The sequence below is a fragment of the Fundulus heteroclitus genome, chromosome 11, assembly GCF_011125445.2.
Source record: "Fundulus heteroclitus isolate FHET01 chromosome 11, MU-UCD_Fhet_4.1, whole genome shotgun sequence".
Taxonomy (NCBI): domain Eukaryota; kingdom Metazoa; phylum Chordata; class Actinopteri; order Cyprinodontiformes; family Fundulidae; genus Fundulus; species Fundulus heteroclitus.
This window is the reverse complement of record NC_046371.1, coordinates 37,294,778-37,322,582: the sequence shown is the minus strand read 5'-3', so window position 1 is coordinate 37,322,582 and position 27,805 is coordinate 37,294,778. Positions and strand designations below refer to the sequence as shown.

The 27,805-nt window shown below is 42.1% G+C and overlaps 1 protein-coding gene across 1 annotated transcript in view; it reads right to left on the bottom strand.

Moving 5' to 3' along the window:
- The window catches only part of igsf9bb (immunoglobulin superfamily, member 9Bb), a 264,759-nt gene that overhangs the window by 63,565 nt on the left and 173,389 nt on the right, over positions 1 to 27,805 (bottom strand). Inside the window, exons 12-16 of the mRNA XM_036143535.1 lie at positions 6,120 to 6,262; positions 5,793 to 5,933; positions 5,598 to 5,714; positions 5,215 to 5,365; positions 4,076 to 4,199 (exon numbers count right to left, since the gene is read on the bottom strand). Of these exons, the coding sequence (XP_035999428.1) occupies positions 4,076 to 4,199; positions 5,215 to 5,365; positions 5,598 to 5,714; positions 5,793 to 5,933; positions 6,120 to 6,262 (676 nt within the window). The remainder of the gene's footprint in view (positions 1 to 4,075; positions 4,200 to 5,214; positions 5,366 to 5,597; positions 5,715 to 5,792; positions 5,934 to 6,119; positions 6,263 to 27,805) is intronic.

Below are 27,805 nucleotides of genomic sequence, written 5' to 3'. Positions count from 1 at the left end.
TAGGAAACGCAATGAATTACTACAAGAAGAAGCACAGCATGGCCCCTGCTTTTTTATACTAAGTTGGTGTCTCAGCCCCTAAGACTGCTGGGCTTTGCCTCAGCTAGCAGATGCCTAAGCAAACAATCCCTTTTGCTCGATACCTGTTAATCATTTAAACTTTCCAGTAAAAAATTCATATTATGACACATTTCTGATTGTTCAGAACATGGTATCCGCATAATGGAATCAGACTCATGCTGCGTTCAGCTTTGCAATTTGCCATTTGGCCATGCCATACATTCACACTGAATGCCCTTCATCACCAATTAAAGCAGACAATTACACACATGCAATATATTTGGTTCATACATTTATTTATTGCAAAGAAATGCAGAAGTCATCGTACTTCTCGGGCCACTGGTGCAAAAGAAACAAAATTTGCTCAAAGGTCAGTTTTTAAAAATGTTAACGACGTGTTATTGAAAATGATTACATTTCTGCAGTGTATTTTAATACAGTACCTTGAAAAAGTATTCATACCTCTTGACCACATTTTGTGGTATTACCACTACAAATTCCAAAGCATTTCACTGCGATCTTATAATACAGACCAACACAAAGTAGGGCATAAAGTGGAAGTAGAGGGAAAATTATACTTAAAAAAATGTTTACCAATAAAAATCAGAAGAGTGGCAAGCAGATATCACCTGTTCAATCCAAAAGAAAAGAACTATGCCATGGTAAGGTCACCTAGCAAAACATGTGTAGTCACCTAAACTGACAAGGGAGCATTAATCAGAAAAGCAGAACTGAGGCCCATAGTAATGCCTAGAGGAGCTGCAGAAAACCATGGCTCAGGTGGGAAAATCTATAGAAAAGAAATATCCGTCTGGTACTTAAAGTATGACCCTTTTGGAGAAGTTCCAATATTGTGGGATGTTGTCTACAAGATCTGGGCGAGGTTTATACTGCAAGGTTTATGCTGCACGAAAAGGGGGTAGACATATTGCCACAGATCCCATTCCCCCAGCAATGCACTGTTTATCGCACTTCTATCAAGTAAATTATTCAGGAACATTAAATCACAAACTAATATACTTAAAAACAGCTTCTTTCCCAAAGCTGTGAGGGTTATTACCCCCTGCTGAAAATCAAAGAAACCACCAGCCCACTGTCTCTTGCATGCTGATGTTTATTTGCACACTTTAGTTTCTTAGGGAATGTCTGTTTGGACATCCATGCAAACTGCACAGTTCTTTAACTTGAAAATTTTAATTAATTGTACAGCATTCTCGTACATCATCCTGTAAACTGACTGCTGTCGGTCTTTTTGTCTCAAACATCAGTTAACTTGGACATTCAACTGTAGGATTTGAATTTTTGCTAATGATTATTTCCACAATTTTTTAATTCTCAGGGAATGTTCGTCTGACACGTTCATGCAACTGCACAGTAATCTACATTATCTGTAAAGGGAGTGCTATCTGTCTTTTTGGTTTAAATCAAAACAGATTCATGTATTAAAATGGCCCAATCAAAGTCCTGAACTAAATCTAATAAGTAATCTGTGGAAAGACATGACAATTGATGTCACTGTCCATCTTATCTGACTGAGCTTGAGGCTTGTGTAAAAAAAATGTCCTCCTCAACATGTCCAAATCTTGCAGATGCACAACCCAAAAGACTTACAGCTATACTTGCAGTTAAATGTGGCTCCATTAAGTGTTGACTGAGGGAGACTTTTACAAAACCATGTATCCTTTTACTTGTAGTTCACAATTATGCCCTAATTTTGTTGTTTCAACAAATACAATTCTAATAAAAACTACATTGAATTTCATCATTGTAACATGAACAATTAGACAAAGTTATTTGGGTATGAACACATTTGCAAGTCACTGTATATCTTTTATTGTGCAGAATGATTGCGTCAGCTGTGTAGAAATGCATCCACAGCAACTAACCACTGAAGTTTAAAGGCCCATCTAAATGACAGCAGGACTGTAGAGACAGAGGCCATCTGAGTACTGATCACACAGGCTTGCTGTCAGTATGAATATCTTTAATTAAAGCCACTGTCTGCCTGTTTTCCTATTCGTTCTGCTGTCTGGTTACTTCACTTTATTAATAAAACATGATGGGTTGCAGTGATCAGAATGAAATAAGGATTCTGATGATTTTTTTATAGCACGGCTGAATCAGGAATTATCTCCCCTATCACCACATACTTTAAATAGCTTTCTTTTTTGGTTATTTAAAACCACTTATTGTGCACTGCCTCTACCATAACGTCTTATGAATTGTTTGTTATATACTACCACATAATAAAAGCTATACATACTGTAGTACAAAGTTGGTAGTTTAAGAGCTTGTATAGAAGGATTTGGGAAACTAGACTTACATTTTTTGCTTCTTTATATTGTTGTACAGCTTAATTGATGGACATTCAGATTTCAAAGACACTGAAGTTACATTGAGTCCCTGTCCACCACACATGTCGGCTTTGGGGCAGCAATAATGTGTGAGCTATTTACCACTCTGACTGCTAAGCAAAATGTTTTGTTCACGTTTCATGCCAAGAATGTAGAGAGGGTTCAGGCTGGACTGTAACTGTTAAATAAATGATCAATTAAATCCTGTTCTGCTCATTGTTGGGTTGCCCGGTATATAGAAGAGTTACTCTGTTTACTCTCTCACACTATCTCTTCTCTGTCAAGCAGGAATACATAAGTGTTCTCAAATAAATGTCAAATTTCCATGAAACATTTTTGTTTGCTTTTAGGGGTTTTGTGGGTTACTTGAGGGCTGTCAGTATATTACTTGCAACAGACAGCAGTCGACACGCGCTTAAGCAGAGAGAATTCAGGAGAACATTTCCTGAGGGAGTCAAGCTAAAAGCTAATCAGAGCAAGGAGCATTTAGGTGCCAACGTCTGCCATCTAAAAAAACAACAACAAATAAAATACAGATCAAACCAAAAAATGTATAATAGCAATTCATATCGATGCGCTCTGTTGTTATAGTTAACAATAAATTCAAACCTAACCTCACAACTTGAGACTGAATCTGGTATGCAACACTGACCTTCAAAAGTTGCACAGCTAAAACTGGTTTAACACTCGGTTTTATGACATCAGGAAACAGCTGGGATTGATTTGGAAAGGTCTATTTCATTTTATTTTGGTGCAAGAAAACCTACAAAACTTACAAGTTGTAATATAAATAATATCAATAGGAATTCAGAACGTAACTTTCAGACATTATGAGAGTATTTGGGGCAATCCTTTATAAAACTAAATGTGCACTAACACAATGAGTATTGACATGTTGTATTGAACAACTGCATGCCACTGTCAATTGCTGTAAACAGAAATCCAATTGATTGTAGACAAAGAAGAAATTGTTGAATGGCCATGTGTAGGCTTACTGGCAATACGATAAAGGATGAGATGAGCACTGTCCCAAAAAACCTGAAAGTGGGTGAGATTTGTAAAAGTTAATCAAGTAATTAGTGAAGGAATTGGTGAATGAACACTGAGCTGGTACCACAATGGCTTACAGTGAAATCCCTTATTTGTACTCCTTTCTGAGAATTGATTCAGGAAAAGCTGTGGTTGTAAACATTATTCCTTTACTCGCAGTTGAGCGAAATTTAAGAGCACAAATAATAAAAGCTTATGCAAAGAGGATGATGTCAAATGCAAAGTAAACATCGACTGCTCTTAATTGTGCAAAATTAATTTCATCTAGTGAAAATTTTGCTCCCCAGACTGTATGCATAAGTTATCATATCACAAAATGTACTAATGTATTAGGTATTAATTACAACAAATTTTTCAACTGAGGCCTTTTTAAACGGTCAAGCAGAGCAATGCAGCGATAACAGCAGGATAGAGTTGGGTCATGTTCAGTTAGGTTGCAATGATTGTTTTTGGCTTAAAAACTCACTGAAACTGGATTTCCATGTACTTTCCCATTTCTGCGGTTTTACAACTGCTCTGAACGTAACCCTAGAAAAGACATATCCAGCAACAAAATAAGGACATAATGGAAGAAGAAAAAGCAGGAAGCAAAGCATGCTGGGATGACTCACACATGGCCGTACCAGACTGAGAATGTCTGCTGGAAGCCTCCATCATAGCTAGCCTCCCAGGACACGTTGGCCCAGGTGGAGGAGGCTGCGACACGGATGCTGGTGGGGGCGTGGGGGCTTGTGCCTGTAGAAACAGCAAGCAGTTGTTAGAAGGGCATATTAGTCATTGAGTGACCCCGCAACAGTGGAGTCACTCAGTTCACCTGCCAAACCTATTCATTGTGAGCCTATCACAAGGAGGTTAAGATGCCAAGTAGCCCAACGTACATTCATGAAAAAACAAAGTTTGCCAGATTATCTATGTAGTCACATATATGTAAGTGTGCCAAGAAGGAAAGGCATCAGCAATGACCTGAGAAGCAAATGTTGCTGGCCATCAACTTGGCAAGGGTAATAAGGCCATTTGCAAAAAGAAAACATTGTGATCCACCAGTCTACTGCGCCAAATGGAAACTGTTTAAGATGTTTGCCAATCTCCCCAGAGGAGACAAAGAGTAAATACCTACAAGTCCATGCACTGGGTACACAGATCTCAGAACCACAGCTTTTTGTGTAAAGATGAAAACAAAGTGGAGTTGTTTGATCAAAATATGCCATGCCAAAGTAGCAGAAAACCAAACATGGCTCATCAGCACAAACACCTCATACTAACTGCTACGTACTGTGGTGGAGGGCTGATGATTTCCAGACACGAGACCTGGCACTTTACAGTCACTGAGTCAACTACAAATCTGTACATCAAGGTATTCTAGAGTCAATTGTGTGCTTTAGCTTGGCAGAAACTGAGTCATCAACTGGACAATGGTCCCAAACACAACAGCACATCTACAGCAGAATAGATGTGCTGGGACAAGAATTAAGGTGTTGTGCTGGCCCAGCAAAACTCCAGACCTTAACTGGACAGAAATGCTGTGATAAAACCTGTGAGAGCTGATCATTAACAAATGCCTACAACAAAAGCCACGATAAATAGATTCTTCCACAAAATGAGGTACTGTTAAAGTCATACAGAAAACAACTGCAGATTATTCCTGTTAAGAGATTCAGCAGGTTATTAAATCATGGAGTGTATTTAGTTTTTCAAATTAGGCCTACTTTATGTTTGACGTTTTGAACATGATTGGAATGTACTAAAGTACCTATGACTTGGACATGCGTGCTGGCAGTGATGCTTGTGGCAACGTTGGTGGCGACACACTCCCACTCCCCGTGGTCATCCTTTGTGAGTGACTTCAGCTGTAAGCTGCCCCGAGGCAGAACATTGTGCTTGCTTTTACTGGGCCTCCCTACCTGCAGTCCACCCCAGCCAAGGAAAAAATGAGAATGAATGAACAAGATGCACATGCAATACAAAATCCTAAAGCCTAAAGAAACAGGGACAAGCATCAAGAGTTATCTGATGTTCCAATGTGAGGAGATCCCAACAGTAAACCCTAAAGTCCTACATGTATAGGGGACTGATTAATAAGAACTCCAAGACAGGTTGGTAAACTGTAACTACGGTAAGGTGTGAGGGTAGTACCTTCCTCCATGTGATATTCGGAAAGGGATCTCCTTCTGCCTCACAGGGAATGACAAGTTCCCTTCCAGCCTCCTGTCTGTACTCCCCTCCAGGAACCACAGAGAATTTTGGAGGGTCCTGGCCATGGCAAAACAGCCAGAATGTAAGTAAAATAATGCATGAATCTCAGGTGTTGTGCAATTTAAGTGTGCTTACCTTTAGCACCAGGGGAGCAGGAGGAGACCATCCCATGGAACCCAGGGCATTGTAAGGCATGCAGGTATAGGTGCCAAGAGAGTCCTCTGTCACCTCTGCAACACGGATGCTCCCATCATCCATCTGGCTCCAACCAGGGTACTGTGAGAGGAGAATCCATTGACAGCAAAAAGAGGCACAATGGTTTATTGGGTGCACATTTTCTACAAAAACCCTGAATATGTTATACAAAACATGTAAGACGTGAATAAAAAACTAAATTCCTCAAAGCTTTAAATAGAACCAGGATGGATTTAAATGAATATGTCCAAAGTTGAACTGCATCACCTTGTCTATCCGTAGAGGGAGACCATCTTTTTTCCACTTAACCAGAGTTAGGGGGGGGTTGGCATCTACTGGACAGCGGATGAAGCCTGGGAGACCAATGGCCACATAAATGACAGATGGCATGTTTACCACACGGGCAGGATCTGGTGATTACAGAAAGGGAAAAGGTTGCTGATAAAACCACTTGTAAGTGTCTGGTTATTGCAGCAGATGTGTGAGGAAGCCTGGGAAGTCTCTCGGTTTTAGAGAACAGGCTCATGGCACAATGACAAATTCATTTACCTTTCATGGAGCACAGCTTGTCTCAAAACAGCATTTGTGTAAATCTCCAATATTGTGTGCTGCTCAGGTTTAAATTACTCTGCACATCAGTTTTATTCCCAATTAAATCCCACAGAATATGTAGCAAGTGACTCTTTGTGACACACACTATGAAAACAGTACATTTAGCATGCTATCATTAAGAGCAGTCGATAACTCCCTTTAAATCTTCATTTTACATAATACAGATTACAATTATCGGAGACTGAAGCTGTCAGCTACTCAGAGCAGGACTCAGGTAGAAATAAATATTGTCTATTTTCTAAACTCTTACAATGTCTTAATTTCACACAAATACTGACTTAGCTGGAAATAGTTCTTCCGTTTAAGAATGCGGGAGCCTGTTTTTCACAAACAATGACCATCTCATGTGAAACGCAATGCAAAACAGAACATGTTAAGTGTATCTGAGTGGAAAAATAATCTGTTATAAAAGTAGTAGTATTTCAGTTTCTCTTTTAATGGCAGTGATATAAGAGAATACAAGAAGAGCATTTGTTATATGTTTGTAGTTTTGCTGCCATTAGCCCTCAATTATTCAAGGCAGAATACTGTATATTATTATGAGAAGAAGAGGCAATAGCACATCATGTGTGAGGGAGCAGTAGGTTTAAGACAGGTTCTAGTGAGAATTTAAAACAAAGGCAACATGATCATGGAGATTCTAAATTATATTTTTACCATCTTCCTGGGGGTCTCCTCCATGGTGGATGTGGAAAAGACTCCAGAGGGAGTTTAGAGTTTCCCAATCAGTGGCTCTAACTAGCACAACTTGTCATGGTGTCAGGTTTAGGACCAAAGTCCAGACAAATGCTTGGGGAGCAGCCTGATGAATTTAAAGAAGTAACTAATAAACTTACAGAATCAGGATGAGGTGAACAAAGCACGGAACACAAGCAAAGGACAAGGAGGAAGCAAAAAGAAAAAAAGAACCCAGTAACAAACAGGGGCTACATTCACACTGCGGGTCTTTTTTAATTTCATCGGATGCTAAGGACTAGTTGCACATTTTCTAACTTCTCATGAACTGTCTGGTATTCAACTTGAACATTTTACTTTTTATCTGAATATGTCTTATTATCTATTCTCAGTTGCACAGTATTTTTCCATTATGATGAGTAGTTCCTTCGGCTGAATAGCTTAACTTTAAATTTAGCTTTTTTCATATTGTGTTTTGTATTTTGATGGTCTCCTCTATTAATGCTTATTCTTTGTTTTTACATGGATGTCTTTGTCTTTCTGTCACATGTGAATTCAGAGCCAATGTCTCACCAAATGACATTATTTTTACATAATGTCAACAAGGACCCTTGATTCTTGATGGTTTTTGTTGAAATTTGATTCCTTGCGTGGTCATTCATACTACTTAGATCGGACTGCCATCAGACTTGTATCGGAACGGTTCAAGACCCCAAAGTGACTCGCATGCAAAGATTAACAAAAGGAGGAAGTAAACGTCACACATCGGTGCACTGTTTAAGGAAGTAGTAACAGATGTAATTGTTACTAGGAGAGAGTTTAAAATAAATGGCACAATATTTATGTGCCATTTATTTTAAAAAGGCAAAACCAACTCACGTGTGAAAATTTTATTTCTACCTTGTGTAACAAGTTTCAACTTATGCCATTACTATTTTCTAATAACTTAAAAATATGCACAGAGTAACATTTATATAGTCTAGGTCTATTGCTGGGGTTTGATGACTGGTCCAGATTCTTTCAGTGTAGCTGAAGTCAAAGGAAACATTTATCATGAGAAATAATAGAGAACAGGCAGCCAAATCAAAACAAGCCATGCAGTTCAATATTACTTTAGAAGAAAAATCTACACCTTTCTATGAGAATAAATGATGTATAAAGCATTGCAACTACTAACACTAAAACAAGAAAACAAAAGCATATCTTACATACTAAGAGAATTGTCCATTCTGTGCATTTATTAGCTTCACTCTTCACTAATTGCTTTGCATTAAAACCCAGACTTTAGATTGCAAAAATAAAGATGGAACAACGTTGAGATCGGTAGATTTTCAGACACTTTATGAAGTAAAACCTTCTGACTGACTTACAAGTAATAGATATGGTCAGATTTGTTCAATAGATTTTTATTTAAAATACCCTGGTATTTCAAAGAGTTAACGATGTCACACATTCTAATAAGGCTCCTGTAGCCTTCAGAAAAGAAACAGGCTCACAGCATCACTGGTACTTCACCATACCACATATCTGTGAGAATGAAGTACTTTCCCACTAAACTTACATGGAGAGTTTGTTGCTTTAAAGCTTAATCTTAGTCTCACCTGAGCAAATCCCACAGTTCCACTTAAAGCCCCCAGAGTTGGGATAAAGCCGCATGTTTGTGTTTGTAAAGTTGAACAGAGAAGCCACATTTTTCTGTCTTCACTCCCAAACTGGTTGGCTTGTAGATGGCATCTAATGGTTATTATTGACACTTGGTAACCCCCCCCCCCCCCCCGATGTCACTTCTTGCTGCAGTTTTCTAACAATGAGGTTTAAAGATTATTGTTCTGTCTTACAACGATGTATGGCTCATACATTTTTATCAATTTTATTTTTCTCTAATCAGAATAATCAGAACAAAGATGTTTTATGCTCATTCTCCTTCCTTGCAAGGCTTGAAAGTAATCTGAATAAATCTTTTTGCTCTGCATCATAAATCCAACTGGTGTTTGATTCAGCCATCAGACCCCCCTTTAGAATAAGAAAAAGGGAAAAAGAGCTCACAATTGTGTAAATAAAAGAGGACAAAAAAGAGGGAAGAGGAATTAAAACCTTTTTGTTGATCCAGAAATTAGAGGACAGGCAGAACAGTGTGGTGCCTCACTCAGGTCAGGGAGGAGAGCTTTTCATTATGCACTGGGTGATAAGCATGAAAGATGAGGTGACTGAGTGGAGGAGGGGAACGCTATTACCAGAGCAATAGAGGGGAAATATAAGTGAGGCTGAGCGTGGGAAACAGGACAGGTGAGAGACCGAAGTGACTGGATGACGTCAGGCAGATTGGAGCCACTGGAGAAGAGCTGAGCATGGGATGCTGTCACTGTGAAGCTGGAAAAAAGCGCTACGAGAAAGAGAAAATGAGCAGCTGAGCAAATGATTGAGGGAGGTGGGAAAGTTGGATGGCTTCAACAACTTAGGGCCTACAGCATGTCTATCCTGAAGCCCTGAAGCCCACACTGTTCCTCAAGTATCTATATGAGCCCAGAGGAGCACTGTCACCACAGACAAGAATATCCGCCAGGTTTCTAAATATAATACCCAGAGAGCCCTATGGCTCACGACACGCTTACTTCCCACTGATGCTGTGGGGAAGTTATTCCCCAGCAAAGCCCTTCAAGGAAAAAAATAGGAAGAGAAAAGAGACACTGATGGTTGACAGAAAGGGAACAAAAGGAAGGCAACACCAGACAAATAATAGAACAGAAAGAATCAGAGAGCCCCCTGCAGTCTGATGAGAAAAGTCACCAGTTTTACAACAATGATGTAATCCCCGTTTTTCTCACTCCCCCTCCCTCTGCTGGCTGCTGTTGCCTACCTCTGTTCACACACACAGAGACACAGACGAGAGACATGCAACCATCCATGTAGTCGGGGCACAGAAGACATGATAAATATCTGCTGCTTCAACTAGCATCAACAGTCACCGACCGACGGGTCTCACATTGCCTCTGCCTCTCCCCGGCTGCTCCAAATACCAGACACATGCTTTCTGGAAGGCTCAAAATCACAGTGTCGAGCCAGCAGTGACTGCTGAACTGGCGGAGTGTTCCAGCTCAGAAATGAGGGGGTGGTAACCCATGATGAAAGAGGGGAGGGAGGGATAATATGAGTTAGTAAGCATATATATATATATATATAAACACACACACACAAGTACAAATGAGGAATATAGTAGGGATATAGGGAAATCAGAGGCAGAGAAGAGAGGAAATGGAATTGTATTTACAAAAGAAGGAAATAATTTAGGTGGTATTAGGTGTTTGCCTGAAAGAAGGTAGCAAGTTACCCTGAAGACTGGTGGGAAGCACTACGTGGTTCTATGGTCCAAAAACTCAGTGAAGGTTTACAGCTGCAGAAAAACAACCATTAGACATGATCTACAGCTGTGTCTGCTTTGAACTAAAACAGAAGGAGAGGTACTCTGTCATCTTACCTTCATGCATAAATACAGAATAACAGTTCAAACCACATATTTACATTCACTATACAAAAATACAACTCCTTATTTATCTCACGGTTATATATGAAGACTACTGTTTTAGGTCAGTTTGGATTATGAAATTAATTTCTATTTGCCAAATGCCAGAATAAAGTTTATACATCAATTAATCCACTAACTATCTTCAGAGGTCTTTGGGTAACAGGCAGAATATAACCTGGCAACCCAGTCTCACTGAAAAACATGTAATATCCATATTAGACCACAGGGGTAAACGTCACAGTTTGGCTCCTCAATATGTGTCCGTCCTACGTTTTAATTGGCCTTTTGATTTACACTGGCTTGAAACCACATGACTTTTGAATTTCCCCCATGTAAAAAGAACATGGCTGCCGTTGCCTGTGGAAACCATTTAAGCAAAACAACCGTTTTAACTGCATTTTGATTACATTTCTAGCGAGAAGTATGAATATTATTTTCATAATCTTCATTCAGGGAAGGTAGACAACCTTTCCTTTATTAGTTCCGCAGAAGATTTCGTCAAAAAGATGTGAGGAAGTGACTTTTCCTACATATGTCACTGAGTGTCATCGAGATTCCGGTACATATGAAAATAATTTCAATACAATTAAATTTTATTTATATAGCGCCAATTCATGAAACATGTCATCTCAAGGCACTTTACAAAGTCAAATTCAATCATATGAGCAATCAAATATTCAATCAAATAACCAAAACATCTGCAGTTGTATGCATTTTGATGACATCTTTAGTGAAAAGTATGGATAGTATATTATAAGCTTCATTCAGGGAAGGTAGACAACCATTACTTTATTAGTTTCGGCAAAGATTTCAGTGCGTCTCAGAAAGACGTGAAGTAGTCACGCCACATTGCTAGACGGTTGCCAAGGATGCAGCTAGTTACATTACCGACAAGCACAGACTTCCACATTCATAAAAATCACTATTTAACAAAAACATTGTAGTTCTATGCATTTTGATGACATCTCTACTAAAATGTATGCATAATATAGTCAGAACTATATTATGCATACATAATATAGCATGGCACTTTGAGACATTATTGTGTGTTGATTAATGTTCTTGATGACTCTTGAACAGACTGTGGGTCAGTATTTCTTATCTTTTTCAATAAAAGTTTTGAAGACTAAAAAGATAGCAGCCTCCACTGAAACAGCCTTAACAAATGGGTTAGAGTTAGGGCACACTTCCTGAAATAATATTATGGAAATATTAGGCATACTTTTGCTAGAAATGTCATAAAATGTAAATAATTGCAGATCCTGTCTTTAAATGTTGCATTTCCCTGAATAAGTATGAGGGATGGATATAGAGTAAATGGAATGCACCCCGCTTTTGGTCCAGCAGAACACGTGACACTGAAACTTTCAGCGAAACTAATACATGACAGGTTGTCAACCTCCTCTGAATGAAGATTATAAATATATTATACATACATTTTGCTAGAGATGTCATAAAAATGCATAGCGCTGGAATGTTTTTCTCAGTTAAACTGAGAAGAAAGTTATAGTGTAAATCAGGAATGTTTCCATATAGATTTGTTGTCCATGATACAGATCTGGGTCATTTACCTAAAGCCATTTGCCAGTACTGAGTCATAGTCTCAAACCTTATTAAAGTGAATGCCAAGTATACAGCATGCCTGAAAACCCAATACGTTTAAAATGCAATAAAATAAATTATGTTTCATCAGTGTTTTAAAGTCTTCATTGGTAAAGTGACTGTGTGTCACATACCGTTATGTTATTATGTTGATGAGGACCCTGAGTGCAGACCCTTAAAGAAGGATGCAATTTGATGATGAAAACTGGGAAGCTGACAATAAACAAGAAAATGCAGGTGTCAGGAAGGGAACAACATAATATTGGAAAAAATGGAAGAATCCAGCGAGGAAGACACAGAAACCCCAAACTTAAATAAAACTGGGATATAATCACACTACATGACAAACAGGTGAGAACAATCAACAAAACACTAATCACCTGAGGGAAGACTCAAAGGCAGGTAACTGAGGAAGACACAAAACAGAATTTAACAAGACACAAAATCCAAAACAACAGAAGCTTATGACACAGACCTCACTTACAATGGCATTTTGGATTCCGCACTGCCTTCTCTTCTGTTTTCTTGACACTGACACATATTGTATTACAACACAAATTTCTACTGGACTGACTTTAGTTCCCAATTATTATCTGAATTTATGTCTGTTGCTACAGTCTTTAATAAAGTCATGTCTTGTGCCTGTTGATGTTTTTTTCCTGCGACACAATATCACTGAAGTGGTAACTTCATGCTAGCAAGTTTATTCTCTGTTTTGAAATACATCATGGATATTTAAGCTTTAACATGTGTCTTTAAAATGTAGTTGAAGTTAATTGTTCGTAGAGAAACTTGAAAAAGAAATATAGTGCAGTCAGGGTTTTTTTTGGCTTTATTTTTAAAATCACAATATTTAATGACAAGTGTTTCACCTGTAGTAGACGATATGATCTCTCACACACACAGAGAATAAAAAACCCTTTACCTGAAAAATCATGTTTTGTGTTATTAACAGTATAATCTGCTCTCTCTGCAATGCATGTTTGAAAGCCATGCATATGTACACCAGCAGTGATTCAAAAAAGAAATGGGTAATGCAAATTCTAGCTGCATGGCTTGCAAGAGATGCAGTAGACTAACAACAGGTTATTAGGAGATGAGTTTAATTTAGAGCTGTTTGAACCTAATTGCAATCGGAAAAATAATTTTTGCCTCACAATAAGCTTTAAGGTGGTGATATGAAAGGGGTGTTTGCTTTTACACCTCTGATCTACAGTTTACAGGTGTAACAACCAAGGATTGAAAGAGTAAGCTGGGTTAGCAAAACAAGCATAAGAATTATTATGAATTTACTGCAGATACATTTGAACTTAAAGATTACTCTTTTAACTAATAATTAAATTGCAGAGCTCTGGGAGCTAAATAATTGTGCACAGAAATATCTTGAATGTGAAAGTGCTTGGAGGATGTTTTTTAATAAATGACACATGAATGGGTTTTTTGATAAGAACACTAATTACACCTTGTTTCTGTTCCCCAGTGGAAACAAGGACTCGTGTCTGCAGACCATCTTCACAAAGTGTTTTATTAGAGAGAAATGCAAAATAAAATGCTCATTGCCCAACCAGAACTGAACGCTTATTACCATCCAGCTCAATCATCCAGCCTGTGAGGGGAACCAAGAAGAGGACTGGGGATGAAGAAGCCAGAGAACTCTGATTACTTATTCTTCAATGGGAGGAGTTGCCTGAAGAGACCCTAAGCGCGATTAGATTATTTTCTGCCTTGTGCCATGAAAAGCCTAAAGGCTTCCTTAACTTCTTTAACCAGTTATGCACTTTTGATTTGATATAGGAAGAACCAGGATCTGTTTGGCTCTAAAGATCCTTTAATATTAGCTGGTAATGATAACACTTAGATTCAATACAGGGTTTTCAGGCTCAGATTGGCCGAGAGCAGATCTCCCTGGGAAGGGGGCCTTACCGGTTTTTACTACTCCCTGGGGGGGTAGCGTTTTCTGGTGTTCCCCTGCCCACACTGAACCTCTCCTGCCTTTGCTCCTGGTGTTGTAAGTTTGGAGTGGTGGATTATTATCCATCGTAGGGGTGAGTGGAGAAAGGAGTAGGAGGGTATTCAGGGTGGGGAAGAGTAGATGGATTCGACCTTGGTTACTGAACAGGTTTAGCTTACCATAGTCTAATGTAAATTTAAAATAATGTGCGCATAGGTACCTAACACAGGCCTTACTTAATTAGATGAACCCTAAATTGTAGATGAAAGCTAAATCTTTGATCTTGTGTGTTAAAGCTAAATGAAGCATTCATGTTCATCTGACTAAAAGTTCCAGCACTGCCCGGTTCCAACACGGGAACCCTTTGGGTCCCACTTTACGAGTTTACAGAAATGGTTCCTCTGTGTTTTGTTCACATTTTTATATGATGGGTCATCTTGTTTTGTCTTGATGCTGACGACGCCATCATCAAAAAAAAAAAAAAAAAAAAGAGAGGAATGTTATAAGAATTATTATTCTGAAGTCACTATGGCCTCACACCACGGACACCACGGACATAGGAGGCCTGGAGACCTGATGTCTGTGTATAAGTTCCACTGTTTGCCGAGTGCAAGGCTGAATGCTGCGTAGAATGATTATTGTCTATGATAGACTGTCTCTGTTATGTCTCAAACCAAGGCCACTGTGCAGTATTAGGGGAAGCCCGAAAAGCGAGGCAGGCAGAGACAGGGCAGACGCAGACTGCAACGGGACCGTGGGGTGCGATTTACTTCCCAACTATGTGAATCTCTGCTCTGTTTCTCAATAAAAGTGCTGGAACTGTATCCACTCGACCGTCTCCCTCTTCAGTAACTCAGGGAGGTCAGTTATCGGTTCAAAACTCCCATAACATATACCAAGCAGGGAAAGCAGCCGAACATTCTACTGTCTACTCATAAGTACTCCTTGCAAACTAATAAACAAACTGTGAATTTTTGCTTCTAATGAAGCTAATCAAACTGATAATGACAAAAAGACACAAACGGTAAAAGAAAACATGTTCCCTCATGCGTGGTGTGAGACTGTGTGGGTGTGGTTTGGTTGTGTTATCTCTTCGATAGGTGTGGCTTGGGGAGGAGCTGGCTGCACACACTTGAGACCCATCTTCATCTGGAGCGGTATTTAGAGCCTGGCCTCCTGTGTGCTCGCTGCCAGATGATCATTGCTTAGTTGGTAGATCGGCCAGCATCCTCTCTAGTGAAGCCAATCATTTCTTCCACTTTGGGATTTTCTACAGCTACCTTACCTGTGCTCTTTCTCTCTATGATCCAGCTCCACACCAGCTTCCCAACAACCGAGCCACACCTTCCACCTCCCTCGTCTCCAGCTGCTACCCTGTGAGCTTGCCTGCCTCTGTGTCCGGACAGGCCACCCCTACCTGTTTCCCTCATTTGTTCCTTCCCCTATGTCTGGTTATCTGCATTTTGGGTCCAGCACTACCTGAACATAACATCAAGAAAGTCTTGAGAACTTTTTATGATGATTAAAGTACATGACTTATAACAGTGGTTCTAACAGTTGTTGAGAGCCAAATTTGAAAATATAATTGTATCAAAATAAAAAAAAAATAAAAAAATTAGGACCACCATGAGTATTTACCCCACCCACGAGTAATTTATTTTGTCAATTATAGTAATTTGGACAGGTTTTTTGTTTGTTTGTTTTTGTTTTTTTTATAAAAAGACGAACGAGTCAATCTTTTCTTTCATGTAACTCCAAAATGTATTTGTCAATTTTTTCTTGGGCTTTGTATTTTGCAGTTTATCAGTATTATCCTAAAACTATCTTCTCTGGTTTTGAAGCACAGCTAGACCTTGTTATTCTTTTCTGTCTGTTTCTGTCATGACCTACCTGTCTCTGGAAGTTTCCAGCACCTTCTTCCTCAGCTCAGCTCGGTCTCCATTAATCCTAATCATCTACACCTGTCTAGCTCTAATCATCTCGTACTCAATCCACCTGCCAGCCTCTCCATGTAAACCCTCCTCAGTCTCCTCTTCACCGCCGGTTCGTCTCTCATCTTTGCTCGATGAAGGACTTTGCTCCCTGCTTTCTTCTCCCACTTTGATTCCGCCCCAAGTCCTGCTCAGATTCTGTTTCGCAGCTCACCCTCAAGCACCACTCGGATCCCGCTCCGAGGCTCTGCTGCTAGCCTTGGGTCACCTCCAACCCTCCTGCTTCCTCCTGTCTGCCAGCTTCTGCACTCAGCATTCATCCGCTTCTGCCTGGTAAATAATCTGGTCCTCATCCACCACAAACCAACCCTCTTCAATAAAACTCACAAAACTCTGTTTGTGTGGTTGTGTTTGGGTTCATCAGGACAAATCATGACAGTTTCTTTCCTAATCTTTTTGTAGTTGTCTGTTTTTGAGGGAAATGTTTTATAACAATTTGCGTACCACTTTAAAGCTTAGACACATTGATGATGGGACATACAATCTCATTCTGGCAGGCCAAAATGGTTTTAGGTGACAGTCCACCCCCTAGCCAACACATCTCTGCTCATAATGTCACAGTTTGAGTTTCTGCCTTAATTTAGGTTCTGTTTTGAATTCTTTCTTGTTTGGTTTCTGTTATAGTTTATGTACTGTCTCAGTCTTGATTTGAGTTCTGTCAGGATCTCGGCACTGAGGCCTGGTCTGATCACTCACTCCACACACCTGCTTAGCTCCGCCCAGTTCTTGTTACCCGCTCATCTGATCCACCTGCATAAGTCACTATATAAGCACCCTTCAGACCGGTCACCATTGCCAGATCATTATAAGTCTCCGGTGAGTTCTATCTAGTATTTTTCTGTCTGCCTGCCTGCCCGTGATCCGATCCGTTGTCCGTCTTCTGTTTTCCTGAGCTTGCCTTGCCCCTGTCGGATTTTGGATTGCCTGCTGGTTTACGGACTGTTTGACACTCTGACTCTGCTCCTGGATTTCTGCTCTGGACATTCCCGCTCATCTGATCACCTGGCTTGACTGGTTTTCGGTACACAGACTCTGGATATCCCCTTGATCATTGTGTCCTGCCTCTGTCTTCCTGATGCCCGCTTCTAGCTCTATGGCAGAGCTAGACATGGGCGTCGCAAAGTGCGACCCTAACGAGGCAGAGCTAGACCTGGGCGTCGCGGAGGGCGACCTTGATGAAGCAGCACGGTCTGGTGTGTCCAGCGGTGTATGAGTACCCTGGAGGACAGACGGCTACCAACTACGGGCAGCGCAGGGCCACAGGACACAGGTGTCGCAGGACTACAGGATACGGAGGTTGCGGGACTAGAGGCTACAGAGGTCACAGGACTACAGGACACTGGTGGCAGCCCCGGGATCAGACTACGGAACTTGGACAGGATCAGACTACGGGACTCAGGAGACCACGGACTACAAGCTTCAGGAGACCCGGGCTACAGGGTGCAAGCGGCGGCAGACCTTCCTTGGTCCCAGCGTCTCTGACAGGCGGTGGACCCTCCTGGGTCCCTGCATCAGAGTGGAGACTTGGGAACCAGAACTTGACCAGCAGTATTAAGCAGTACAACTAGGTGAATACTTGCAGGACCGGAGTGAGAACAGAACCAGAACCACACCAGGCAGGCGGAGATGAAGGGACTTCGGGCTGGACAAGAACTGGATGAGGTAAGCAGCAGTAGCAGAAGTTTAGCAGAAGTAAACAGGAATTAGCAGAACGAACCGCCGAGGAAGGACAGAACGCAGGGAGCTTAAATAGGGAGGATGACAGGTGTGATGAGTTCTGCCTTGATTAGTGGCTGACAGGTGTAGAAGATTACTGAGGTGGAGAGGAGACTGGGGTGTATGGAGGGCGAGAAGTGCCAAGAAATGTCCATGGTGCTGCAAACAAAGCTGCAGCAAGACAGCAGCCCAAATCTCAACCTCTCTCATGTTAAAAGCATAGACCTATTAAACACATAAGAATATGCCATTGGCACACAACTGAGCTGAAGCAAAGAAAAAAACCCTCACAAAAATTTGATTCCCATGCACTGTTTCTTTTGCTTCCCGAAAGAATCCATTCCACTTCATTGATAGAATACTAATATATCTAAAACTCCACTCCGTGTTTTCCCAGTTACCCACAACATCTCACTGCAACGCTGCTTTCTCCAAGAATAAATAAATGAACTGAATGACTGCTGAACAGATGAACATTTTGGAGGAATCTAAGTACACTCAACAAAAATATAAACGCAACACTTTTGGTTTTGCTCCCATTTTTTATAAGATGAACTCACAGATCTAAAACTTTTTCCACATACAATATCACCATTTCCCTCAAATATTGTTCACGAACCAGCCTAAATCTGTGATAGTGCGCACTTCTCCTTTGCTGAGATAATCCATCCCACCTCACAGGTGTGCCATATCAAGATGCTGATTAGACACCATGAATAGTGCACAGGTGTGCCTTAGACGGCCCACAATAAAAGGCCACTCTGAAAGGTGCAGTGTTGTTTTGTTGGGGGGGGGGGGGTCTGGGGACCAGTCAGTATCTGGTGTGACCATCATTTGCCTCACGCACTGCAACACATCTCCTATGAATAGAGTTGATCAGGTTGATCAATTTTGGCGTGTGGAATGTTGGTCCACTCCTCTTCGATGGCTGTGCCAAGTTGCTGGATATTGGCAGGAACTGGTACACGCTGTCGTATACGCCGATCCAGAGCATCTCAAACATGCTCAATGGGTGTATGTGAAAAAAGTTTTAGACCTTTGAGCTCATAGAAAATGGGAGCAAAACCAAAAGTGTTGCATTTATATTTTTGTTGAGTGTAACTTCACCACTAGTATGGATCACATGGTTGTTTGCAACACCGGTTCCCTCCCCAGACATAATTCCCACAAAAGAAGCAAAAATCAAGTCAAAATTTCTCAACAGGACCGTTTTTTAGCCATTGTGATGTCTGTGCAGTTAGCTGTAGGGTTGTCATCCGTCCTGTAAAATATGGAATCGTCTTTTATTTGATTGATGTGTCTATTTTGAAGCTTTACACAACAATTTGTTCTGGATTTTTTTTATAGATGTCAGATATACATGTCTGTCACACACATATTAACATTGAGTCTAATATGAACAGAATAAAACCCAGGAAATATGGCTAGCAAAATTATGGTGGTGGGATTTAAGCAGGACTCCTGCACCTGCGCGGCTTTCACGGTTGCGTAGAGATGAGCACTACTCCCCCTCCCACACTCCCTTACACTCCGAAGCGAAAACACCTGCAACAATAAAGAGGTATTGAAAATTTTAAAATATGTTTGCAACCCCTGATCCCTCCCCAGACTCTATATACACATCAGAAGATTCCCAACAAAGAAGCAAATAGTAAGTCAAAGTTTCCCAACAGGACAGTTGTTTTCCCCTAATGTCTCTGCAGCTACTAGCTGTAGGTTGTCACCTGTCCCGTGCAATATGGAATTGTCCTTTATTTGGTTAATGTTGCATCCGTTTTGAAGCAATACAAGATAATTTGTTCCGTATTATGTCAGATAAACATGTCTGTCACACAAATATCAACATTTAGTCAATGACCAAAATTTACCAAAGTTAAATAAGGTCAGCAAAATTATCATGGTTGCCTAGAGACAAACACAACACACCTGTCTGTCTCACGCTTCTTTCAGCTACACTCCGAAGAGAAAATCCTCGCAAAAATACAGATGGATGTGACAAGAGGTAAATCCCTGGCAAAAGAGCCTCAGTGAGGACAAAATTGATACCTCAGCAGTCTATGAGCTCATAACCCCACTGTTACAACCCTACAGCTGAGATGCCATTTGGGGTTATAACAGTTGTAAAGTGATCAGCTTTTACCTAGATATGGAGTCATGGCTTTTCTGAGTTTTATTTGCTTTTTGATTCAACTGTGTATAGTTCTAACAGTGTTTGTAGTGGTTTATATTAGCCAAGATTCAGACATTTGTGTGGATATGTCTGTGTTTTACTAGGAAGACTTTACAGTAATTAAAAGACATGTAAGAAAAAAAAAAGGTAAATTCCCCCCCTGACACGGAGGGTAGTTGTTATGCTAGTGGTTCAGTTGAACTGTAGAGAGGATTGAACTTCAGACGTGTCCCGATGTGGTGGTGGAAGTTTTCAGAATAAAATGTTTTCCAAAATAAAATGCTCTCCTACCTGCAGTTAAAACGAGAACCCTAACAGACTAGTAAAGTCACCGTGAGCTGAAGGGGATGGAGAAAAAAGCTGCGTGCAGCTGGTAAACGGCACTTTAGCTACTCCTTCACTAGCCGATGTGTCCCCTCCCCCACATTTGAAATGCTTCCGACACCACTTGATCAGAGTTATAAATAATTTTGGTCTTAACCAGTGGTGAAAGTAAGTCACCACTGGTAAGCCGGTATGCAGGAGGCAAGTGGGGAGAGTAGCAGCCAAATAAAAACTTCATTCAGAACCACTCATGGCTGCACGTTGGATCGGAAAACAGATCCGCTAACCAGATGCAGTTGAAAACACCACTTAGTCTGTTTATAAGTTTCTTTTTTATTCATTTCGAATTGTTTGTGAACTATATGTGCTGCGTTTCAGTGCCTTAATGCTACCTATTGCTCCTCTCCCCTCTCTTCCCTCAGAGCCAGGGACTTTTATCAACTGCCAACTACTCCATTTAATGTCCTTCCACCTGTAGCAAAATGTCCCAAAATTAATAGGAATGTTAATTAATAATACTGGAGAACCCGATATCCAGCCAGAGAACAGAGTTTGGTTCTTAAAAGGTATATTGAAAAGGTGAATAATGCAGATGAGGCAGGCGAACAGAACAGGTCTTGATCAGATGAGGGCAGAACCAGACAGACCAGGAGTGACAGGCAGTGACAGGCCTGAAGCAGTGATGAAAACGGAGACTAACCATAGTAGGAAATGCAGACCGAGAAACAATCAAAATGGGCTGAGCAAGCAGCTGGAACTTAAACCGGTTATGAAGCGTCCGTCAGTTTGACTTAACCTTACGTATATATATAGCAAAATATGAACAAATAAATATACCACTGATTTTTAAATTAAAAAAATTCATATTTAAGAGAAAATCGTAAAAGATTCTGATCACTTTTCAAGCGCCCTCCAACCCGGAAGTCGTGACGTCAGAACGGGAGCGTTCATCTCAACATGGCGGATTACGGCTCTACATGCGATAGCCAAAACGAGAAATCTGAAAGCGAAATTTCGACTTCAACCGAGCGATTCCTACCAGGAGACCATTCTGTGTCATGAATGGTGTGGAGCAGAACCCAGAATTCAGCCAAAACAATGTTTCCTTTTGCTGGATTTATTGAAGTGCAAAATAAACAAAAACCACATCCAAAAAAGTGGGTAAGGCAGACATCCAATACACTGACAGGAACAGAACTGGGCAGAATAAACAGAAGCAGGTTAACCAAAACAGGATCAAGGTGCTGGGCTCTTACCAAAACAAACGAGGAGGCACAAACGTGTTGGCATGAAGTGTGATGAACCGACGGGGAGCAGAGAACTAAGGCAGGTTTAAATAGGCTGATAGAACAGGTGAGCGGAGGGAAACTAATCAAGGACAGGTGGGAGTGATTAAGGGAGCAGACAGGAACACTAGAAAATAACCCTAAGACAAAACCAAACAAACCAAGCACAGAACTAAAAGTAGAGCTAAAACAGGGACCAGATAACTAACACAATAAAGGGGCTAAACTAGAATCCAAAAACGGAAATAAATCCAAGGACGAAAAGAGCTACTTTAACCAAATAATAAACATAAACCAGAACAGAACGTGACAGAGCCCCTCCCTCAAGGACGGATTCCAGACGTCCTTTGAACCGAAAATAAAACAGATTAGACCGGGTGGGTGGCGGGGGTTACAGGACGGAGGGACACAGTCCATACAAAAAAAACCCGACAAACAGATGAAACAAAATCCAAAAATGACCAATCAAAACCTGAACCAAAAACAACCCAGACAGGGTGAACTAACAACTAACAGAAAAGTCTCAAAAAACCAGAGTTTTAGAATAAAAAGTCTGGCAGACATCCCGGAGCACAGCCCCGGCGTGTCAGGTTCTCCGGCGGACGTCCCAGAGCACGGCCCCGGCATGTCAGGTTCTCCGGCGGACGTCCCGGAGCACGGCCCCAGCGTGTCAGGTTCTCCGGCGGACGTCCCGGAGCACGGCCCCGGCGTGTCAGGTTCTCCGGCGGACGTCCCGGAGCACGGCCCCGGCGTGTCAGGTTCTCCGGCGGACGTCCCGGAGCACGGCCCAGGCGAGTCAGGGCCTCAGGAGGCCGTCGACGGACCAGCGCCCTCGGAGACCGTCGGCGGACCAGCGCCCTCGGAGACCGTCGGCGGACCAGCGCCCTCGGTGCTTGACGCCTGGATAGGGAGAGAGCAGAACCTGGCACCTTGCTACAGGCTGCTACAGACGGAGCCTGGCTAATGGCTGCTACAGGGGGAGCCTGGCTAATGGCTGCTACAGGGGGAGCCTGGCTAATGGCTGCGGGCGGCGGCGCCCGGCTAATGGCTACGGGCGGCTGGGCCTGACTACAGGCTTCGGGCGGCTGGGCCTGACTACAGGCTTCGGGCGGCTGGGCCTGACTACAGGCTTCGGGCGGCTGGGCCTGACTACAGGCTTCGGGCGGCTGGGCCTGACTACAGGCTTCGGGCGGCTGGGCCTGGCTACAGGCTTCGGGCGACAGTGCTTTGAAGCTACGGGGAGCTGGCACTGGAGACAGTGCGCTAAAGCTACGGGGAGCTGGCACTGGAGACAGTGCGCTAAAGCTACGGGGAGCTGGCACTGGAGACAGTGCGCTAAAGCTACGGGGAGCTGGCACTGGAGACAGTGCGCTAAAGCTACGGGGAGCTGGCACTGGAGACAGTGCGCTAAAGCTACGGGGAGCTGGCACTGGAGGCTCTGCTTTAAAGCTGCGGGGAGCCGGCATTGAAGGTGGGTCCTCCAGGGCCCTTTCTTGGGGCTTGGGCGGAAGCGGTTCCTCTTGGACCCCCTCATGAGCCTTGGGCAGCGGCAAGTCCTCCAGGACCCCCTCATGAGCCTTGGGCGGAGGCAGGTCCTCCAGGACCCCCTCATGAGCCTTGGGCGGAGGCAGGTCCTCCAGGACCCCCTCATGAGCCTTGGGCAGCGGCAAGTCCTCCAGGACCCCCTCATGGGGCTTGGGCGGAGGCAGGTCCTCCAGGACCCCCTCATGGGGCTTGGGCGGAGGCAGGTCCTCCAGGACCCCCTCATGGGGCTTGGGTGGAGGCAGGTCCTCCAGGACCCCCTCATGGGGCTTGGGCGGAGGCAGGTCCTCCAGGACCCCCTCGTCGCCCGCTGGCAGCGGACCCTCCTGGGTCTCCTCCGGGGGTTTGAGCGGGGGCGGGTCCTCCTGGACCTCCTGGTGGGGCTTGGACGGAAACGGTTCCTCCTGGACCCCCTCGTCGCCTGCTGGCGGCAGACCCTCCTGGGTCTCCTCGACGCCCGCTGGCGGCGAACCCTCCTGGGTCTCTTCGTGAGACTTGGGCAGAAGTGCACCCTCCAGGGCCCCCTCTGGAGACCTGGGGAGAGGCGGACCCTCCAGGGCCCCCCCGGGGATAGGGGCCGGTCGACTATAGAAAGCCTGGAGGGCTGATCTATAGTACCCCTCTACCTCCTTTAATTTAACCTCCAGCTCCACTGAATAATGGCTGAAAAGGTCCTCTCTGAGGCATTTAATTAAAGGGGCAAAAGTTCTTATCTTATTCTCCAGTGTTTCATACTCGGCGTCACGGACGCCACCAGGAGGCGCAATGGGCTGCTCAGCTCCTGGTTCCGCCGCACTGGAAGGCGGACACGCGATCATGGATGAAGTGGGTGATCCCTCGGTTAGCAGGACGTCGGAAGCGGGTGGCGGTGAGGGAACAGTAGTTTGGATTACCCGGTCAGGTCCGTGTCGGAGCCTACGGCGTCGTCCTGCGCGGGCACGCTGCGTGCCTGCATCTGCCGGAGGGACAGGAAGAGCGCGGGCTCGCGCTGGCGGGCACGCCTCCTCCACACAATCAGGAAAGAGACCTGGGTTGAGGAAAAGATCCGGACGGAGGTCAGCGATTACGTCTGCCTCAACCTCCTCAAATAAATCCGGATCAGGGAAAAACCTCCGAGTGGACTCATCACCGGAGGACTCTGGTGAGTTCTCCCCCATTTTCTGAGCGGACACCATATCACCCAATATGAGCCTTCCCGAGCGTAAGCTCCGAGCAGGAAGCTGGTTAACGTTGCTGCTGCTGCGGGGGAGACGTCTGGGACCTACACCGGGAGGACAGAACGCTAATCTGGTTCCCTTGAAAGAAGATCCCATTGTCGATCCTTCATCCGCCTCCAGGAAGAGATCCGGTGAGCGAATAATGCGAGCCGGCGAGCTGGGCAAAGTGCCGGCTTCGCAGAGCGCTGCTCTTCCAGCGAAAGAAAAATGAATTGGCGATGGGTTCTTATTTCTTGGTCGGTTCATCTGTCATGAATGGTGTGGAGCAGAACCCAGAATTCAGCCAAAACAATGTTTCCTTTTGCTGGATTTATTGAAGTGCAAAATGAACAAAAACCACATCCAAAAAAGTGGGTAAGGCAGACATCCAATACACTGACAGGAACAGAACTGGGCAGAATAAACAGAAGCAGGTTAACCAAAACAGGATCAAGGTGCTGGGCTCTTACCAAAACAAACGAGGAGGCACAAACGTGTTGGCATGAAGTGTGATGAACCGACGGGGAGCAGAGAACTAAGGCAGGTTTAAATAGGCTGATAGAACAGGTGAGCGGAGGGAAACTAATCAAGGACAGGTGGGAGTGATTAAGGGAGCAGACAGGAACACTAGAAAATAACCCTAAGACAAAACCAAACAAACCAAGCACAGAACTAAAAGTAGAGCTAAAACAGGGACCAGATAACTAACACAATAAAGGGGCTAAACTAGAATCCAAAAACGGAAATAAATCCAAGGACGAAAAGAGCTACTTTAACCAAATAATAAACATAAACCAGAACAGAACGTGACATTCTGATGTATCGGAGGAAGAATATTTGTGTCTGGAGCCTCACATGTTCGACCCAGACATTTCAGAGGAAGAGAAGGCAGCAGACGAACAACAGCGATTCGGACAAGGAGTGGAGATTGGACGTCGGGAGATTAGATGAATGGTAGGACACGTTTTTTCTTTTAACTATGCAGTTCAAATATTTTTTCGTATGTTGACATCAATTTCTTTTAGGCACCATAGACATTTAATGGCTAAAATGCCGGTGTTGTGCAAAATTCAGTTCCCCTGTGAAAATCTATCCCCCCTTTGTTGGGAGCGCGCATTGCAGCCGTTTTCACAGCGCTTATAATTGATTTTTCGGTAAAACAAAGCATATAATCATATCAAGGTTGTAACATTAGTTTAATCGGCAGCTGTTTACAAAATTATAAAATAAAAATAAATAAACGAGGTCGTCTTGCGCTGTTTTGTGTTATTTTAAACGCCAAGATAATCAGTCTTTTTCCAACTTTTGTCACTTCTATTGAACCGACGTGACAAGCGAATTTCTCCACTGTGATATCAATAAAGTCTATCTTATCTTATCTTAAATGAAAAGATGAGGACAAAATTTATCACTAAAATGAATGAGCATTTATTCACAACTAAAAATGAATTTATGCCATGACCTAGTTAGGCCCAATGATGAAGTGCTACTTATCATAAAGAATCACTTGACAACAATTTATAAACAGTATCGGTACATGTAATAATATTTAGCCTACCTACATACTAGTATAACAACAGTCAAAAATAATAATATATCAAAAATATACACTAAGAAATATTGAGGCCTAAATATTTCCTGAAATGTAAATCCGTTTCCAACTTACCATAAATGCATTAATAGTGAATTTAGCAAATCAGTTATGGTGTGTAATTCATATACAAATATACAATTAATCAATCTTATTTTTTAGGTGTTCCCGTTCTCACTGCCAATAATGGATTCTGTGAGAGAGTGCATCTGTTGCCAGGAAATCGGCTTGGTTGTTGCTAAGATTGAAGAAGCCAGAGAGGAGATGGATGGAGAAATCCCTGACTGTATCACAGACCATCCTGGCATGGAAGCGGTGTGTCTAAATGTTTGGACATTGCAGGTTGCTTGGTCCCAATACAAGCAACAGCATAGGCATATAGCCTATAGACAATTTGTGAGTTGGTGTTGGGACTATTTAGGCAAAGATACCAGGGCTGTGATACCCTCGTGTGCAGTTAGCTGTATAAGGGCCCACTTCCCACCCCCAGGACATGAAGATGACTTTACCTTTAGAGGTCACCTGTTGGCAGTTAAAAAAAAAAAAACCCAAGCTGAAAGAATAAAATCTAAAACATACGTGTAAACAAAATTGTTGTGGTTATTATGTAATATAAGCAATTACTAATAAAATTATTTCATGGTCTTTTGACAATCGACTGAATGAGAGATTGATGGCATCATCTTTTGTTGGTTTCACAAATTAACTTGTCAGTGATCGAGGCTCTTATGCTGCATCAACCTGCTTAGTTTTTATTTTCTCCAGCTTTGCTAGCAGCATCTAAACAAAAAGCAGCAGTGTGTAAAATGTCTCATAACAATTTTTTTCAATTGCTGGGGTGCATTTACACACAAGTGAATAAACATACAGGAAAGTAAAAGACAACACATGTAGACATAGATACACGAAAATAAAAAGACAAAGAGTGAAGCAACTAGTAAAGCAGTGGTGATTCCTGACAAAGATTATTTCAAAAAGAACATCTAATTATCTCAGTATATATGCAGTAGAATTATGTGTGCTATATTATTAGCTTGACAATGGGTGGAGGATACTAATATAAATAAAATAATTTGTAGTGATTATCTGCATGGAGTATTCAAAAGGGATGTACAAATAATCATCAAAATATATTATGAGGTTATGTTTGTTTATCATAGAATATGTGAACAAAATAAAAATTTAAGATTTTGGACTCCTGCTCATAGGTATTTTGGGTAATGAAAGAGCAGATAGGTTGGCTAAGTAGGCTATTAAAAAAGAATATATTGACATGCCAATAAATCTGCCAATGCCAAATCTGAAGGCAAAAGTATAGTTTGGAGAGAAAGCAAGAAGATATGGAAAAGTAGGTGGGATAATGAAATAAATGGAAGGCACTTATATAGGATACAAAATACAATTGATGTAGTAAGGATTAGAGGAATAAACAGGAGGGAGGAAATAATCATAAACAGAATAAGAACCGGTCACAGTTTTGTTTTAAATGGAACTCTTAGTAAAATGGGGAAACATCTTACTGGTTTTTGTAGTTGGTGTCATGATGTAGAAACAATAGAACATGTTTTTATTAATTGTAGAAGATATGTAAATCAAAGATTATTAAAAACTGAATTAGGTTTGAATAGGAATTTAAAATTGGAAATGTGGTTTATAAGCTAAATGGTATTTAAAGGAAAAAGAAGATTCTTCGGTTTAAAAAAGTACTGGGATCAGCGAATTTGAGGAATAGATATTAGGATCAATAGATGGCAGTATTGCAACAATAATGGAT